This window comes from Pteronotus mesoamericanus, unplaced genomic scaffold, assembly GCF_021234165.1.
Source record: "Pteronotus mesoamericanus isolate MK-2021 breed Mesoamerican mustached bat unplaced genomic scaffold, CSHL_Meso_final contig_301, whole genome shotgun sequence".
In the NCBI taxonomy this organism is placed as follows: domain Eukaryota; kingdom Metazoa; phylum Chordata; class Mammalia; order Chiroptera; family Mormoopidae; genus Pteronotus; species Pteronotus mesoamericanus.
Genome location: NW_026555129.1, coordinates 125,237 through 143,083, shown reverse-complemented (window position 1 = coordinate 143,083; position 17,847 = coordinate 125,237). Strand labels below are relative to the sequence as shown.

Here is a 17,847-nt window from a genome sequence, read left to right as displayed (position 1 = left end):
GCTGGTACAGACATTATGGAAAACAGTATGAAGATTCCTCAACAAAATAACAACGAAGTTACCGTATGATCCAAAAATCCCTCTTCTGAATATTAGATAATGAAGATTCGATAAAGAAGATGTGGTACATATATAGAATGGAATACTATTCAGTCACAGAAAAGATGATATACTGCCATTCGTGACAACATGGATGGACCTTGAAACTATCATGCTAAGGAAAATAAGACAGATGGAAAAAGCCAAGAACCATATGATTTCACTCATATGTGGGGTGTAAAACTGAAACTCGCTGACACAGACAACAGTATGGTGGTTACCAGAGGGGAAAGGGGGGTGATGTAGGGGGTCAAATATGGGTGACAGAAGAGATTTTACTTTGGGTGGTAAATATATACATCAGTATTTTAGAATTGTACTTTTGAAGTCTATATAATTTTATTAAACATCCCACCAATAAATTGAAAAATATAAAACAAAAAAAACCCCAAGAATAAATAAGTTGGAATAAGAGCTATCAATCGCCATAAAAAAGTTTTAAAAACTGAACTACAGCTGTTCTTTCAGATCATCCTGAGCTTTATCAATAGAATTTTGAAAGGTTAATTTAATGCAATGAGCAGAAATGTCATCTGACTGAAATTCAGCTGCAAATGTGTTTTCATCCCTATGATAATTAACAAATCAATCAACAGCCAAGTTCTACCTCAAAAGTACTGTATGACTTAGTACACAACAATATAATAATAGTTCTCACTTATTAGGTGATTACTGTACACCAGAATCCAGGCCTCCATTTCCTCATTTAATCAACCCTAGGAGGTAAGTGCTGTGGACAAAAAAATGGGCCGCATTCTAAACCTGACAAGCTCAAGGGAGTCCTGAATGGTAGGCCTTACAAACTCAGATACAGAAGTAACCATATAGGAGGGCCTAAACAAAAAAAATTCCTAAGAGCAAGTCATTGCAGGTAGTCACATCTTAGGCCTGCAGGTTCCTTGACAAAAGTCAATCTTTACCAAAAGGACAGTAAGCCTATATATCGTCCTTGAAAACGTGCCTTTGGAACATCACAGTACTCCTGTTGTTTTCTGAAACCCTCAGGGCACAACCTCCACACCAGAGCAAGAGACCACAGAGCCTCCCATTGTTATTGTTCTCCCACACCATCTCTGTGTGCTGTGTTAATTGTTAACTACCCTGTGTAACCAAGTAAAAGAAGTTTGTCTATTTTATTCTTTATCCAATCTCAGATTTTTCCCTGGTTTGTTTTCCCCTGCCCCACTAATCCACCACCAATGAACTTCATGTAACCCTCCTTACTTCTCTTCCTTTGAGTCTAATGTACAAAATAAGCTGTGCTATTCTCTGGAACATTTTTTTTTTCAATCTGTTGAGATTTTGCTTCCTAACAATTATTATTAAGTTTGGTTCAAATAAATTCATAAAAATTCTCTACAGGTTTGAACGTTTCTTATGTCAACAATGCTATGACTACGCCAATTTTTCAGAGACACTGAGACTTCTAAGTGTTGATAACTTGTCAGGTGGCAGCAACAGTAAGAGAGAGGGATGCAAACCAAGGCAGCCTGACTACTGGACTCAAATATTCTACAGATCACCTATGAGTTGTCTTGAGAACCTGAAAAATTAAGCAATTGTCTACCTTTATTTTTTTTTTTTAATCCTCAGGATATGTTTGATTTTTTCCTTTAGAGCAAGAGAAAGATGGGGGGGCGGGAGGGAAAAAGAGAGGGAGAGGGGCAGAGGAGAGAGGGACAGAGATAGATCAGTTGCCTTCTGCATGTGCCCCACTGGGGATTGAACCCACAACTTAGGTATGTGCCCTGACCAGGAATCAAACCTGCAAGCTTCTTGATGTACAGGGCGATGCTGCAGCCAACTAAGCCACCTGGCCAGGACGTGTACCCTCTTTTTTTTTTTTTTTTAAAAGGATTGAGGATTAATATTGTTTTGTTTTGTTTTTAAAGTTTGAGAGGAGGGGATTCTTTGGAAAATAACAACGTCTGAAAAAACCTTTAAGAAAAGGAAACGTATACTCCTCCGGAAGTTATGTCAAACTGCTGTATTTTGATTTTTTTTTCCTATTACTTATTCTATCATTTCCTCAAATTTACTTTCTGATCCTTGGCGGTTCCTGCAGTCTGAGATATTATTACAGCATTTTTTTCAATGCCTGGGTCTTTGGTAAGGCTAACCACGACCTCTAGACGATTTTTCAGAAAAATCCTCTTCTTTTTTCCTGCTAACAGAACTGGTCAACAGACCCCAACCCATAATCCTGGTTCCCTGGCAGGTGCCACAGAGAAAAAGCCAACAAAATCTCACATCTACACTCCTGGCTGGGTCTATCCCCGGGCTATTCCAAGTGTGATCCCCAGATCCTTAGCAGGAGTACTGAAATACCCCAGACCTACAGAATCAGGAACTACATTTTAACAAAATCTTCAGGTGATTTATATGCATTAAAGGTTGACAACTCCCTACTTTTAAATTCTTTATAACTGAGAACATGGATGTGTAGAAATTCTGCTACCAGTTGCCAAATTTATCTCTTTATCCTGGAAATGCCAAAATCCACTAAATGCTTTGTTGTCGGCTATTTTAAATCTTGAGTGACCCTTTAAGTTACTGATGACAATCTCGCCACATTTGTTCTCCCATAATCCCAACCTCCCTGCACCACCAGTAAAATTTTAAAATGATGTAGAAATTCTGATTCCAAAGGGTGGCATTTTTTAGGGTGCTGTTACACAGGAGTAAACAGGAAATGTGATACCCAGTATACTGGACACTTCACACATCAGGCTAGGCCAAAATATATCAGGGATAAGTTTGTGAAAAGGGGGACTCTGGAGAGACCCATGACAACACAGCAAGACTTAGGGAACCCACAATCCAGAAACCCAGAAACCTCAGTCCAGGATTGGAGGTCCAAATGACAAAAATGAGTAAGGTCCCAGGCTCTGGGCTGAAAACCTCAGCACTCCTTGCATGCTCTACGACTAAGTGAACTTCCTCATCCTTCTGCTTTCATTTCCTCATCTGAAAGTCAGGGTTGGTATGAGAGTTAAAGGAGATGCTGCATGTTAGGCACTTAGCATAGTGCCTGGCACAAAATAAAGGCGTGGTATGTCAGGAAAAAAAAAAATGGCAGAAACACAGTTCTCCATGGGCCTCAGTTTCCTCATTTATTCCATAAATATTACTGAGTTCCATACCAGGTCCTGGGAATCCAGTTTTAACTGATGGTTAAAACTCAGTCAGTTTCACTTACTGAGAAACAAGTTCAGGAGGGGAAATCGAATGATGACTATGTGCCACCACACAGAAATATGCCTAGAGCATGGCCAGATTGGGAACTTCAGAGACCCCACATGCTAAAGGATAATGGCACCTCTCTGCTTGTACTTTAAAAGTGAAAACAGCAAAGGTAAAAACATACTGGGAGGCAGTTATGAAAACAGCAACTTCCTGAGTTTTCTGATGGCAACATTCCAGGTAACTGAGGGCAGGTATTTTTGTGCTTAAGCCTGGATGATTCCCTATAAGCTCCTTAACATGATCAGATCAAAGAAAACTCAGGGCTAGAAGACCTCAGTGACATCCAGTCCTGATTTAGGGTGTCTGAGCTTTGGAAGGAAGACACAGGAGTAGCCAGGTACAAGCAGGTCTTATTTTATTGCATTTGGCTTTACTGTGCTTCACAAACGTTGCATTTTTTTTTTTTTCCCCCCACAAACTGAAGGCAAGGCCCTCCACTAGCAAATTTTGATTACAAATCACTTTACTGCAGTGGTCTGGAACCCAACCCGCAAAATCTCCAAGGTCTGCCTGTGTCTGATTACCTCTAAGGTCTACGGCTATATATTCTTTCATTTGCTCACTGACTCATTCAATGTAAACCACTTCACATCATTTGGAAAGAAAAGTCAGAAAATTATCCCCAAATAATTCCACTATCACCATCACAACTCCCTCGCGTTCTCCAGCACTCACAGCACCCGCTGCGGCCTGAAGCGCCAATCACTCCAGACATAAAAGCCCTGCTTGGCCCGGCAGCCTTCGCAGGTGCCATATCCTCCTGCTTGATGAGCTCCTATATGTCCTGCAAAACCCAGTTTTAGACTACCTCTCTTAAGTCTTCCCTGTGCACCGAGGTGGAGCTGTACCTCATTTAAATGTTTTCTTTGGACTCCTCCTATTGTGTGAATCTTCCCCTTGAAACTGTCAGCTCCCTGAGGACAAAGAGTAGCCTGAGGGCTCTGCATCCCCAATAGCCAGCGCAGGGCCCCTCACAAGGTAGCACGAGCGGCGGCCTTTTTGCTGACTAGGAAAGCAAACCTCCTCTAGCTGAACTGAGTAGCTCCCGAATTATCCAGACTCAGAGCTGAGTCCATCCTTCTTTGCATTCAGCGCCCCTAAAACCCGCACTAACTTCACTGGCAAAGCGGAAGCCGGAAACGAGTTTTGTCAAGGGGTCAGGAGAGAACCAAGAACCGGCCGGACTTCACCGAGCTCCTCGGAGTCAAGACAACCCTGGGTTGGGTGAGAGACTCCATCAGCTGCCAACCGAGGAACAATTCACACATCCACAAAAACACACACATCCACAAAAAAATACACCGAGGCAGAGAAAAGTGACAACCAATGATAACACCTCCCCGAAACCCAACTGCATCATGCTTCCTACCAGGGAAAGGCCGCCATCTTTTCAGTCTCAAGATCGCTTCCGCAGCGGCCGGCCTTTTTCTCCCTTTTAGACCCCGCCCCGTCCTGGACTCCATGATTATAAAGGGCAGAAGCACATCCCACAAAGGGCAGGCGACTTCCGCAAGCGCCACAATTGTGAGGAGCTAGTTCCCTCGCCAGACAGCATCGCTTCTCGGTGGCATGATTGTGAGAGGCAGGCAAGCTCCCTACCTGTAGAGGGGCGCAATCCCCACAAAGGAGTTCCAGCCTCTCCCTAGACAGGAACTCCTGCTTCTCCAGAGAGGGCACCCTTTTTTGAAAGCGGGAAGGGAGCCTCCCGCCCGTCCCAGGAGGGGATAACTCCTTGGAGAGGAGCTCTCTCGCTAGAGGAGTGCCTCCCCCCTAAAAAGAAATTCCCTCTCTTAGGGAGGGTGGGGCTCCCTCCAAGCAAAGGGGAGAGGGCCTCCCTTCCTAGCAAGTGGACTCCCTCTCTCGCTATAGGGTACCCTCCCAAGCTAGAGGGGACCTTCCTCTGTAGACTGGATTTTCCTCCCTAGAGAAATGGCTCAGAGCCCCCCCCCCCGCCCCACTGAGGAGCTCTCTTACTAGATAGGGGCTTGATCCCCACTGAGGGGGAGAGAAAGCATCCATACCCCGGCCCTAAAAAGGGAGACCACTCCCTAGAGAAAAGATTGCTTTTTTTCCCCCACTGACCCGTGTGGCTTAGTTGGTCGGGCTTTATTCTGCAAAGCTAAAGGTTATGGGTTGGATGGGTAGATTCCCCATCAGGGCACACGCCTGGGTTGCGGGGTTGGGTCCCCAGTCAGGTCGCAAACGAGAGGCATCCATGTTTCACCTCAAAAAGTAAACAAAATCTTTTTTAAAAGACTCTGCCTTAGGGATAGAGCTCCATCCCCCTCTCTACGAGGAGTTTTAATCCCCTTCTCTAGAAAAGGAGCCCCCTCATTCACGCGGGAACACCTCTCTAGGGAGGCAGTTGCTTTTTAGGGTGAAGGCTTACTCACTTCTAGAAGGGGCACCATTCTCTAGGAAAGGAGCCCCTCTCTGAGGATGTTACTTCTCTCTAACGAGTGAGCCCTCTCTCCATGGAGAGGCTCCCCCAAACCTCTCTAGAGAGGGTGCCCCCCTCTAGGAAGAGAGCCCCCATCTATGGGGAAAGCCCTTTTTCTAAAGAGGGGCTCTGTTCTCCTTTGCAGGGAAAAAGGCTTCCTCTATGGAGACAGCCCCTCTGTAGGGTGGGGAATCAATCCCCTCTGGAGGAAGGGAGCCTGCTCTGTAGGGAAAGGGCTCTTTTCCCCTCTCTAAGGGAAGCCCTTCTCTAGGTATGGAACCCAGTCTGTATGGAGGTGCTCCCTCCATCTCTAGGGAGGGAGTCAGGAATAGGGAGGGAGCCTGGACTAGGGAGGGAGCCTATTCTTTAGGGAAGGGGCTTCCTTCTTTCTAGGGAAAGAGCTCCTTTCTAAAGGGAACTTTGCTCCCCCTGACAAGGGAGGGGGCTCTACACTCTAAGGAGGAAGCCCTCACTCTATGGATGGAACCCCACTATCTGAAGGTTGGTCCCTGCCATCCCTCCCTGGGAAAGGAGGCCCATTCATTATGGAGGTATCCCCTCTCTAGAGACGAAGGCCTCTCTAAGGAGAGGGCTCTTTTCCTCTAAGTAAGGAGCCCCACTCTAGGAGCCTTTTTCTAGGGAGGAGGCTTGCTCCCTCTCTCTAAAGAGGGATCCCCTCCAGAGGAATGGGTATCCCCTTCCCCCTTAGTGGGGAGGGATCTACATCACTACTGAGGGATACCCTCACTTGGAAGAGAGCCCTGTGCTCCAGAGGTCACCCAGCCCCTCACTGTAGGAGTCCCTGCCCTGTGCTATGAAAGGAAATCTGCACTCTGCAGTGGTAGCCCCCTGCACTAAGGAGGGAACCCCATGCTCAGGAGGGAATGTCTATCCCTTCCTGGAGAGGGAAGCTCCCCCTCCACCTCTCTAGGTAGGGGCCCCCACTCTAGGCAGGGAGCGCCTGTCTAGGGAGAGTGCCCTTTCCTTAGGGCAGAAAATCCCACCCCCTCTTTAGGAAGGGAAATCTCTAAGGAGGGAGTTCCTGTCTAGGGAGGAAGCTTACTCACTGAGGAATGGGCTTCCCTCCCCTAGCTAGGGAAAAAGTACTTTTTTATGGAGGAGGCCTCCCTCTCCCTCTCTAAGTAGGCAGCCCCTCTCTTGGGAGAGAGGTTCTTTTTCAGGAGAGAGCATCATTCTAAGAAGGAAGCCCCAATCTAGTGTAGAGGCTCACTCCCCCTCTCTAGGGATGTAGGGTGCCAACTTTAGGGAGAGAACTTATCTCTGAAAGGGAAATCCCTCCCTTTCTCGACAAAGGGAACCCGTCTTTAAGGAGTGTGGCTCTTTTTCCCCTCTCTAGGGAGAGAGCTTCTCTGCAGAGTGTAGGTACCTGCTCTGTGGGGAGGGGGGTTCCATTCCTTCTCTAAAGAGAGAACTTTTCTAGTGGGGAGCCTCACTCTAGAGCCCTATCCCTCATTCTGTACAGATGGAGCCTCTTTCTAGAAAGTAAGACTCTCTAGGGAAGGAGACCCTTGCTGTGGAGGGAGCCTCTCCCTATGGGAGGGAGTCCCCTGCTCCCTATTCACCAGGGAGTAAAACCCCAAGGCTATAAGTAGAACCCTGAGCTCTAGAGGATATGTTCCCCTACTCCAGGCTAAGGAGGGAGCCAGGCAAACCTGAGGGGTGATGCTTCTACACTCCCTCACAGAGAAGGGTGCACTCTTACCTGTTTTTGAGAACTACACATTCCAGCCTTCCAGTGCAAAGAGTGAGAACCCCTGCACCCTTGCGCTGAGGAGGTTGATCCCAATCTACTAGGGAATCCTGAACCTTGAGGGGGGCCACTCCCCCCACACCCTTAGAGGGAGCCCCTGATGCAACAGAGTTAGCCCTGTCCTCAGGAGGGCTGTACCCTGCCCTCCACTGGGGCAGGAGCCCCAGCTGGCAGAACTTTGAGAAGGCTGTGTCCTGGAGGGTGGCCCCATTCCCTACCCATGAGAGGGAAAAAGCTTCCTGATCTTCTTTGGAACTCCTGCTGTCCAGAAAGAGGCCCTGCCCCCCTCCACCCCTCACTAAAGTCAAAAGCCCCTGACTTACTCTGGGAACCCTGTACTCTAGAGATGGCGCACCAGACACTCTGCTATGCAGATGGAAAAGCCCCCACACTAGGATAGGAGCCCAGAACCCTGGACTTTGGAACACAGACTATGCCCCCCTCTACCCCAAGGAGTGCCCCCCCGAACAAGAGGTCCCATCTCCCTTGCTGTAGGGATGGTGCATGCCTTTACAGCAGCAGAAGCCCTGCTTCCTGGAAGTGGAGACCTCATGCTAAAATGTGGCAGAGGGGGTGGGCAGGGGACAAGGCACTTTGTGGAGGGGTCAGTTCCCATGAAATAGCTGAAATGCCGCTACTTGGACAAGGGGTTCACACCCCTCTGCAGAAGAGAAATGAGCCCCAATTATGGCTTGAGACCCACTCATCAAACATTGGTGGCCTTGCTTCACCCTCATGGCAGAAGAGATAGTCACTGTGCTTTAGTGGCATTCCCTCCCATGACATCCTGCTGATAACACACTCTTTCCTAAAGCTCACAGGAATCAATCCTTGGAGCCACCATACACCAGGTAAAGCAGGTGCCACACAAGGACTCAGATCTCACTGCTGCTGTTGATATTGCAAGGGAAAGCTGGACCTGCACTTCTGATTTAAAATTCTTCCAGAAAGGGGCAGTGCCTCCCAAAGCTAAATGACAATGCTACTTTTTATTCCCCACCCAAGGAAGGGGCACCCAAGGAAGGGGTCCCCTTCCAAGGAAGGGGATCTCCTTCCCACCTGTCACACCCAAGGAAGTGGATCTCCTCCCACCTGTCACAACTCCCCCTGGTAGCACAGGGAGCAGCAAATACTCAATAGTGTAACTGAACAAAATGGAGGTTCGGCTGCCTGCCACCACAAAACCCAGTCTTGTGAGGCAGGTGTTGGTGCAAAAGGAAAGAGGTTTTATTCGGGTGCCATACAACTTGGGAGAATGGTGAACTCCCATCTCAAAGACCATCTCAATCTCTTTGGTCAAGCCTGAGGTTCTTAGAGGGATGGGGAGGGGAGGGCTTTTTTTTTTCTATCCAATCACCTAGCTTTTGGCATGCTCAGTATAAGAATCACCCCCTGCACCATCTTGGCCAATCTGGGGGACTTCCCTGTGCTCTATGATATCAACTCCTAACTTCAAAACTCTGGACCCTTGTAATCTTACAAGGGTAAATGGATGAAGGTCTCATCTTTTGTAGTTACTTCCTGCTGTCCTACCTATCCCTGGGTCCAGAGATTCTTACTGTCTAATAAAGGAAGAGAGGATTCAGGAATGGAGGGAAGTCTTTACCTGAAGGAGAAGGATTGCTGGCTTCAGAAGGTGACATACTTGGTGTCTAGAGGATGGTACTGCTGAACAAGTGAAGCTGGTAGACTTCTTGCTTCAAGAGATAGTATTGCAGATGGACTTTCAAAATCAAACCTATTATGCAGACATACAAGTATTTTGTGAGGCATACATCTTACAGTGCAGGGAGAATTGTAGTGAAATCAGAAAGTGAAGAGATTAAAGGATCCCCATGATCTAACCCTGAGTGGGGCTCTGGGTGGCACACCTAAGAAGAGGATAAATTTGCTGAAGAAGACAACTGTCTGGGAAATGCAGAATAAAATAAGAAGTAGCATTGTCATTTAGCTTTGGGAGGCACTGTTCCTTTCTGGAAGAAGAATTTTAAATCAGAAGTGCAGGTCCAGCTTTCCCTTGCAATATCAACAGCAGCAGTGAGATCTGAGTCCTTGTGTGGCACCTGCTTTACCTGGTGTATGGTGGCTTCAAGGATTGACTCCTGTGAGCTTTAGGAAAGAGTGTGTTGTCATCAGGATGTCATGGCAACTGGCCCGTTGCTTGGCTAACTACTGTTCAGAACCCTGAGTCTTCCCGGTCTTTAGTGAGATTCAGCCTCTTGGCTGGAATGGGTGTAAGAGCTTGTCAAATGGGAACATGGACCTGGAATTAGTAAATTTATACAAAGTTGTTAGTGTTTGCCTTAGATGTTGGACATGTTGTTTGATTTTTAATTTACATTCTAAATCTAAAGGGGATGTTCCTGAAACAGACACTTGGAAAGAGTCGCCCCCATAAACTATTTCAAAAGAGCTTAATTTAAGCCCACTCTGGATTAAGTCCTAATCCAGAGTAAGCCAACAGGGAGTGCCTGGTTCCAATTCAAATGTGTTTCCTGGCACACTTTCATCAGGGTCTTCTTTATTGTGTGGTTAATTTTATTGTCTTTATTGTCTGTGTAAGTATTGCTACCTTGCTTTTTTTTTTTCCTATCTATTTGCTTGGAATATTTTTTCCCATCCCTTTACTTTCAGTTTGTGTAGGTCCTTTGTTCTGAGATGGTCTCTTGTAGGCAGCATATGTGTGGCTCATTTTTTCATATCCATTTAGGTATCCTATGTGTTTTGATTGGGGCATTTAATCCATTTACATTTAAAGTTATTATTGATAGGTACTTATTCATTTTTCTCCTTTGTACCTGGGATCCTCTCTCTCTCTCACTCTTTTTCTTCATCTTCTTAAAGCAGTCACTTTAGCATATCTTGTAGTGTTGGTTTGGTGGAGGTGTATTCTTTTAGCCTTCTTTTGTCTGGTAAACTCTTTATTTTGCCTTCCATTTTAACTGAGCGCCTTGCTGGGTAGAATAGTTGTGGCTGCAAGCCCTTGCTTTTCATTACTTGGAGTATTTCTTGCCATTCTCTTCTGGCTTGCAGTGTTTCTGTTGTACTGTTTCCTAGCCATGTCAGTGCTCCCTTGTATGTTACTACCTCTTTCTCCCTTGCTTGCTTTAGGATTCTCTCTTTGTCTTTGATATTTGCTGTTTTAGTTATGATGTGTCTTGGAGTAGGCCTCATTGGGTTCCTCTTGAATGGGACCCTCTGTTCTTCCTGGACTTGCATGACTTTTTCTCTCCTCCAATTAGGGAAGTTTTCCATCATTATCTTTTCAAACAGGTTCTCTCTCCATTGTTCCTTTTCTTCTGGTGTCTCTATTATATGGATATTATTACGTTTCAGGTTGTCTTGCATTTCCACCACAAATCTTCATTCTTTTTCAGTCTTTTTTCATTTTCTTTCTCTTTCTGGGAGCTTTTTTCTACTTTATCCTCCAGCTCCCAGTTTCGATCCTCAGCTTCATTGAGCTTGCTTTTGATTCCTTCTACTGTGTTCTTCAAGTCAGAAATTGCATTCTTCATTTCCTCTTGCCTCCTATTGATAGTTTATATGTCCTTTTTCATGCTGATATGGTTTGCAATAAATTCCTCATAGTTTCCCTGTAGTTTTTGGTAATTCTCTTTGAGCTCACTGAGCTCACTGAGCTTCCTTAGAACCCTTGTTTTGAACTCAATATCTGATAGTTTATCTGCCCCTATTTCATTTAGTTCTCTTTGTGGAGATTCCTCCTTTCCCTTTGATTGAGGCAGGGGGATTTGTTTCTTTTTCTTCCCATTATTTGTGAGACTCTTCTTTTTTGCTTTTGCTTCTTAAATGATGTGTCCTGACTCCCTGATATTTGGTGTGAACTTCTCTGGTAGGAGACTGCTTTTTCTGCTCATTTCTTTCTGGATCAGCCTTTGATTATGTCAGCTGTTGACCCCATCAGACCTGAGTCAGTCTTTAAGAAACTTCCAGGAATCTACTGTCTGTGTCTGTCTTCTCCAGTTGTTAATCTAGTCACTCTGCCTTCTGCAGTCAGGCTTAGGTACAACAGGGCAGGTACACAGGAGTCCCTCCTGTGGTTGGAGTTATTGTGTCCTTTCACGCTGCTGCCTCTCAGGGGAGTGGTCTGTCTGAACAAAATGGCTGCTGCCTAATGGGGGAGGAGTCTGCATCAGGATCCCCCTAGGCACTTCCTCAGTTCTCTCCTATACACCTCCCTCACCAGTCTTTCCTTAGACCACTCTGTGTGCCCTTTAGCCAGGGATCTACTATCTGTGACTGCCGTGCTGTACTCAGCAGTTTGACTTGCCCAACACTTGGTCAGGTCGAGCCTACTGGGGCCGGGGCTATTGTGTCCTTTCACGCTTCTGCTGCTCAGGGGAGTGGTCTGCCTGAGCACGATGGCTGCTGCCATGTTGGGAAGAGTCAACATCAGCATTCCTTTGGCTCCTCCCTCAGTTCTCTCCCCAACATCTCCATCTCCAGACTCTCCTCAAGCGACTCTAGACCATTCTGCATCCCCTTTAGCCAGGAATCTACTACTGTGACTGCTGCTCTATACTCAGCATGCGGCCTGCACAACACTGGGCTGGCCCCAAGACTCCTGGGAGTGCAGCTATTGTGTACTTTCACACTGCTGCCTCTTGGGGGAAATGGTCTGCTTGAGCAAGATGGCAGCTTCTGAATGGGGGTAGTCAGCACCAGGACCCCACCGGCCACTTTCTCTGTTCTTTACCCAAAGCCTCTTCCCTAGTCTCTCTTTTGGTGGCTCCAGCCCACTCTGCCCCTGCCTTTGCCAGAGCCCATGGTAAGTGGCTGCCAGTACAAATTTTTCCATTGGCCCTTTAAACAGCTCTTTGCATCTCCAGCCACCTGTCTCTGACAGAGAACACCCCTACGCTTTTCACAGCTGGCTGTTGTCTGTGCGCTTTTTGGGCTCTGGTGCTGTAGGCTGGAGATCCTCACTTATGGTTTATACCCTGCTCTCCTCAGGGGGATCCAACTGGCTGTTTCAGTATCCCCCTTGTGCTTCCGCTTGTTTGCGCCTAGCCCAGCTTCTGAAGCTTCAACCGCACTCCTTACCAGTTAGGTTATGCTAAAGCTGATTCCTCTGTCTGTCCAAGGCTTTAAGGCTCCTCTCTCACTATTGTTCATTCGTTTTTCAGATGATTTCTCCACAATTTAGTTTTAATTCCAGATTTGTTCTGGGAGGAAGTAAGTATGATTTCCACTCACTCCTCCGTCATTTTGACGTCCTTTGTTTTGTATATTTTTAAATTTTCTTCTTGTGACTGATTTCTTTTTTAAAAAATACATATTTTATTTCTTATACTGTTACAGTTGTCCCTTATTTCTCCCCTTTATTCCTCTCTGCACTGCCCTGCCCTCCCTTAGTTCATGTCCATGGATTGTACATAGAAGTTCTTTGGCTTCTCCATTTCCTATACTATTCTTAACCTCCCCCTGCCAATTTTCTACCTACTATTTATGCTGCTTATTCCTTGTATCTTTTCCCCTATTCTTTCCCCTCCAGTTTGTTGTCATTTTACTGTTCATAGTTTTTGGTCTTCTTCTTTTTCTTAGATAAGTCCCTTTAACATTTCATATAATAAGGGGTTGGTGATGATGAACTCCTTTAACCTGACCTTATCTGGGAAGCACTTCATCTGCCTTTGCATTCCAAATAACAGCTTTGCTGGATAGAGTAATCTGGATGTAGGTCCTTGCCTTTATTGACTTTGAATACTTCTTGCCAGCCCCTTCTTGCCTGCAAGGTTTATTCTGAGAAATCAGCTGACAGTATTATAGGAACTTCTTTGCAGGTAATTGTCTCTTTTTCTCTTGCAGCTTTTAAGATTCTCTCCTTATTTTTAATCTTGGGTAATATAATTATGATGTGCCTTGGTGTGTGCTTCTTTGGGACTCTCTGAGCTTCCTGGATCTCCTGGAAGTCTCTTTTCTTCACCATATTGGGGAAGTTCTCCTTCATTATTTCTTCAAATAAATTTTCAATTTCTTGTTCTTCCTCTTCTTCTTTTGGTACCCCTATGATATGGGTGTTGGAGCATTTAATGTTGTCCCAGAGGTTCCTTAGCTTCTTCTCGTTTATTTTTGAAATTTTCTTTCTTCATTCTGTTCTGGTCGAATGATTATTTCTTCTGCTCCCAATCATTGATTAGAGTCCTGGTTTCCTTCTTTTTACTGTTGTTTCCCTGTATATTTTTCTCATTTCACTTTGCATAACCTTCACTTTTTCTTCCATTTTGCAACCATAGTCAACCAATTCAGTGAGCATGCTGATTACCAGTGTTTTGAACTGTGCCTCTGGTAGGTTGGCTATCTGTTCATCGCTTAGTTTCATTTTTGGAGCTTTGATCTGTTCTTTCATTTGGACCATATTTCTTTGTCTCTACATGGCTGTTAGGTCCAAAGGGGCTGAGCCTTATGTATTCACCAGGGTAGGGCAACCTGGGTTGCTGCATTGTGATGCTGTGTGTAGGGGGGAGGGGTCCTGCCACTTGCTGGGCTCTCTGCCAGCTTTCAGTCACTTCCCCCCACTACCCACAAGCAAATTGGACCTTTTCTTCTAGTGGTGATTCCTGGGTGTGTGGCTCTATGTATGTTCGAGGACCCCGTGGGCCTCTCCAATGGACTCTCCTGTGATGCTGGGAGTTTCTCCTGCTGCCACAACCCACACTGATTTTTACCTCCAGAGGTTTTGAAGCTTTCTTTTCCTGCACTGGAAACCTGAATTGCATGGTCTGTATTGCTCCTCAGCTGTTCTTCATGTTTTATCCATACACAAATGTGTGACTGCCTGGTCCACCAGCCACCACCTTTCTACACGTCCTCTCCACCACAGCTGCTTTTCTCTGCTCCTCCTACCAGTCTGGATGAATGTTTCTTTAGCTCCTTGGTTGTCCGACTTCCATACAGTTCAATTTTCTGACAGTTCTGATTATTTTTTGTTTTTAAATTTGTTGTTGTCTTTCTTTTGGATGTGCAAGGAGGCAATGTGTGTGTACCCATGCCTCCATCTTGGCCAGAAGTTATCTTGTGACTGATTTCTATTTTCATAGTGTTATGGTCATAGAAGATGCTTGATATCATTTCAACCTTTTAAAATTTATTGAGACTTGTTTTGTGTCCTAACATGTGGTCTATCTTATAAAACATTCCATGTACACTTGAAAAGTATGTATATTCTGCTGCTTTGGGGTGCAATGCTCTGAAGATGTCAATTAAATCCATTTTATCTAGTGCATCATATAAGGCTGCTGTTTTCTTGTTGATTTTCTGTCTGGAAGATATAGTCTTTCAAGTAATGGGATGTTAAAATCCCCTACTGTCACTGTATTTCTGTCAGTATCTCCCTTTGTGTCCAACAAGATTTGCTTTATATATTTAGGTACTCCTATGTTGAGTGCATAAATGTTTACTAGAATTATAGCCCCTTGTTGGATCGATCCTTTATCATTATGTAGTGTCCTTGTCTCTTACTATAGTCATGGTTTTAAAGTCTATTTTGTTGGATGTAAGCATTACTATGCCAGCTTTTTCTCCTTTCCATTTACATTAAATATTTATTTCTATCCTTTTGCTTTTAGTCTGTGTGTATCTTTGGTCTGAAGTAGGTCTCTTGAGATAGCATATATATAGGTTTTGTTTTCTTATCCATTCAGGTACCCTATGTCATTTTATTGGAGCATTTAAACCATTTATATTTAAAGTGATTATTCATAGACATGTATTTATAGCCATTTTATTTTAATTATTTTCTTCTGTTTTCCCTTTCCCCTCCTCCCCCTCGCTCTCCTCCTCTCTTCCCTCCTCCTCCTCCTTCTCCTCCTTCTCTTCATTTTCTTCTTCAAGCAAGCCCTTTAGCATTTGTTGGAACACTGCTTTGGTGGTATCAAACTCCTTTATCTTTTTCTTGTTGGAGAAGCTCTTTGTTTCTCCTTCAATTTTAAATGATAGCGTTGCTGGGTAAGGTAGCCTTCGTTTTAGGTCTTTGCTTTCCATCACCTTGAATATTTCATGCCCATCCCTCTGCCTTGAAATATCTATTTTGAGAAATCAAATGACAGTTTCTTAGGAGCTCCCTTGTAGGTAGTTAACAGCTTTTCTCTTGCAGCTTTTAAGATTCTCTCCTTGTCTTTAAGCATTACCATTTTAATTTTGATGTGTCTTAGTGTGGGCCTCTTTGAGTCCATCTTGCTTGCTTGAAACTCTCTGCTTTTCATGGACTTGTGTGTCTTTTTCCTTCACCAGGTTAGGGAAGTTTTTGTCATTATTTCCTTAAATAGATTCTTAATTCTTGTTCTCTTGTCTCCTTCTGATACCCCCATGATACAAATATTGTAACACTTGTATATTGTCCCAAAGGTCCCTTAAACTCTCTTCATTTTTTAAAATTCTTTTTATATTTTTGCCACTCTGCTTGAGTGCTTTTTTCCACCTTGTCTTCCAAATTATTGATTCAATCCTCTGCTTTATCTAACCCACTCTTTATTCCTTCCAGGGTATCATTTATTTCATATATTGCATTCTCTATTTCTAAACAATCCTGTTTTATGGTTTCTATGTCTTTTTTTGTGCTGTTGAGTATCTTTATAATCAGTTCTTTAAACTCTATATTTAATCAATTTCTTGCCCCCATTTCATTTATCTTTTCTTCTGGAAAATTCTCTTGTTATTTTTTGGGGGGACATGTTTATTTGTCTTCCAAGTTTGGCTGTCTCTTTGTGTTTGCTTCTATGTATTAGGTAGATTTGCAAAGACTCTGGTGTCGACCTATGTCAGACACCACCTGTGACTGGCTCTAGGCAACCTTTTTGAAGGTATCAGATATCCACAGTCCTTGGCTCCCACTTCTGGGCCTGGATGTTTGCAGAAAGAACAAAGCTGTGCACCTTGGATGGCTTTTACCAGCACTAGACCTAGGACAGAGTCTCCTAAAAGTCTCAAAGCACTCAGAGATCTGCCTCTGCTTGAAGGCTTCCTTATATGTTTAATTACTGAAAGTGTCTCCAGCTGTACTCTTCAGCAGCCTAGCTTAAGCTCTACAGGTTGAGGTCAGAGGGATGCCTGCAAAAGGGGCTATTACCTTCCTCCTTGGCTGATGCTGCATGAGGAGAGAGCTCTTTCCAAAAAAGATGAGTTCAGCAGTATGGGGAATGACTGAGCACAGGGAACCAGGCAGTTGACCTTCAGCTCTCTCTCTAGAGCAACCAACCTCAGACTCTCCTCACATGGCTCTACACTGTCCTTCCCTTCCTCTGCCAGAATCTAGGGTATGTTCCTGCAAACAGAACTTTTGTTGGCCCTTTAAGAGGCTCTCTGCATCTGCAGCCATTTCTCTCCAGTGGAAAGAAACTCTGCTGCTTTTCATAGCTGGATGGTATCTGGGTTCCTTCCCCAGTTCTGGCACTCTAGGCTGTGGAGCTGAGCTTGGCGCTTAGACCTCATACCTCTCAGGGGCACCCCTACCATTGAACTATCTTTTTGATACTTCAGGTGCTGACTCCAGGAACCCAGCCACTACTCTTGAGCCTCCTCCACTCCCTACCAGTCTCCATGTGATGATGTGATTTCTTCAATACATCCTTGGTTACAAAGCTTCTCTTCAATAATGTTGAGTTTGTTATTCAGGATTTTTTAAATAATTTAGTTGTTATTCCAGTTTGGTCCTAGGAGGTGGTTACTGTAGTTTCCACCTACTCTTCCACCAGCTTTGATCTCCCATTCTCCGCATGTGTAAGGTGACCCATCTCTGTGTTACCAGGCAAATTCTATCCCCATAGGAGTTGTCCTGTCCTGCCCTCTTAAACTTGAGGAGGGGGTGGGCAGAAGACAAGCTGAAGGCTCTGGGAGAGCATCCTAGGAAAAAAAAGGAGTACCTGCACAGCATTGGTGGCCAAGTAGGGAGGAGCCTGAAAGTGATGCATAGGCTCTTGTGTTTCCTTGTGGTCACCAAACATCTGTGGCCATACCACTCGGAAAGCACCTGATCTCATCTGATTTCAGGAGCTAAGAAGGGTCTGGCTGGGTTTATACTTAAATGAAAGATCACCTGGGAATACTGAGTGCTGTAGACTTTTTCACTGCCTTAGCCAGGCCACAGACACCCCAGCATACACACATACCAATGCATACCATATAAGCAAGAAGACGCACCCCACAGATAAAGGGCTTCTATGTCTTTTATTCTCTTGGAATTTTTCACACCTGGGTTGGGCTGTCATGAACTACCACATTGGGTAAATTGCCTCCTTTGTGCTATTTTAGAAAACCCTTACCCAGGAAAATGGCC

At 44.9% G+C, this 17,847-nt stretch overlaps 1 protein-coding gene and 1 pseudogene across 2 annotated transcripts in view; one reads left to right on the top strand and one right to left on the bottom strand.

Annotated features, from left to right (window-relative positions):
- Positions 1 to 4,751, bottom strand: part of VPS35L (VPS35 endosomal protein sorting factor like) — a 150,629-nt gene extending 145,878 nt beyond the window's left edge. For both annotated transcript variants that reach the window (XM_054575477.1, XM_054575478.1), the window contains exon 1: positions 4,715 to 4,751. In XM_054575477.1, coding sequence (XP_054431452.1) covers positions 4,715 to 4,731 — 17 coding nt within the window. In that variant the 5' untranslated portion in view covers positions 4,732 to 4,751. The remainder of the gene's footprint in view (positions 1 to 4,714) is intronic.
- A 12,762-nt stretch (positions 4,752 to 17,513) lies between these two features.
- LOC129072086 (uncharacterized) lies at positions 17,514 to 17,632 on the top strand (annotated as a pseudogene).
- The last annotated feature ends 215 nt before the right edge of the window (positions 17,633 to 17,847 follow it).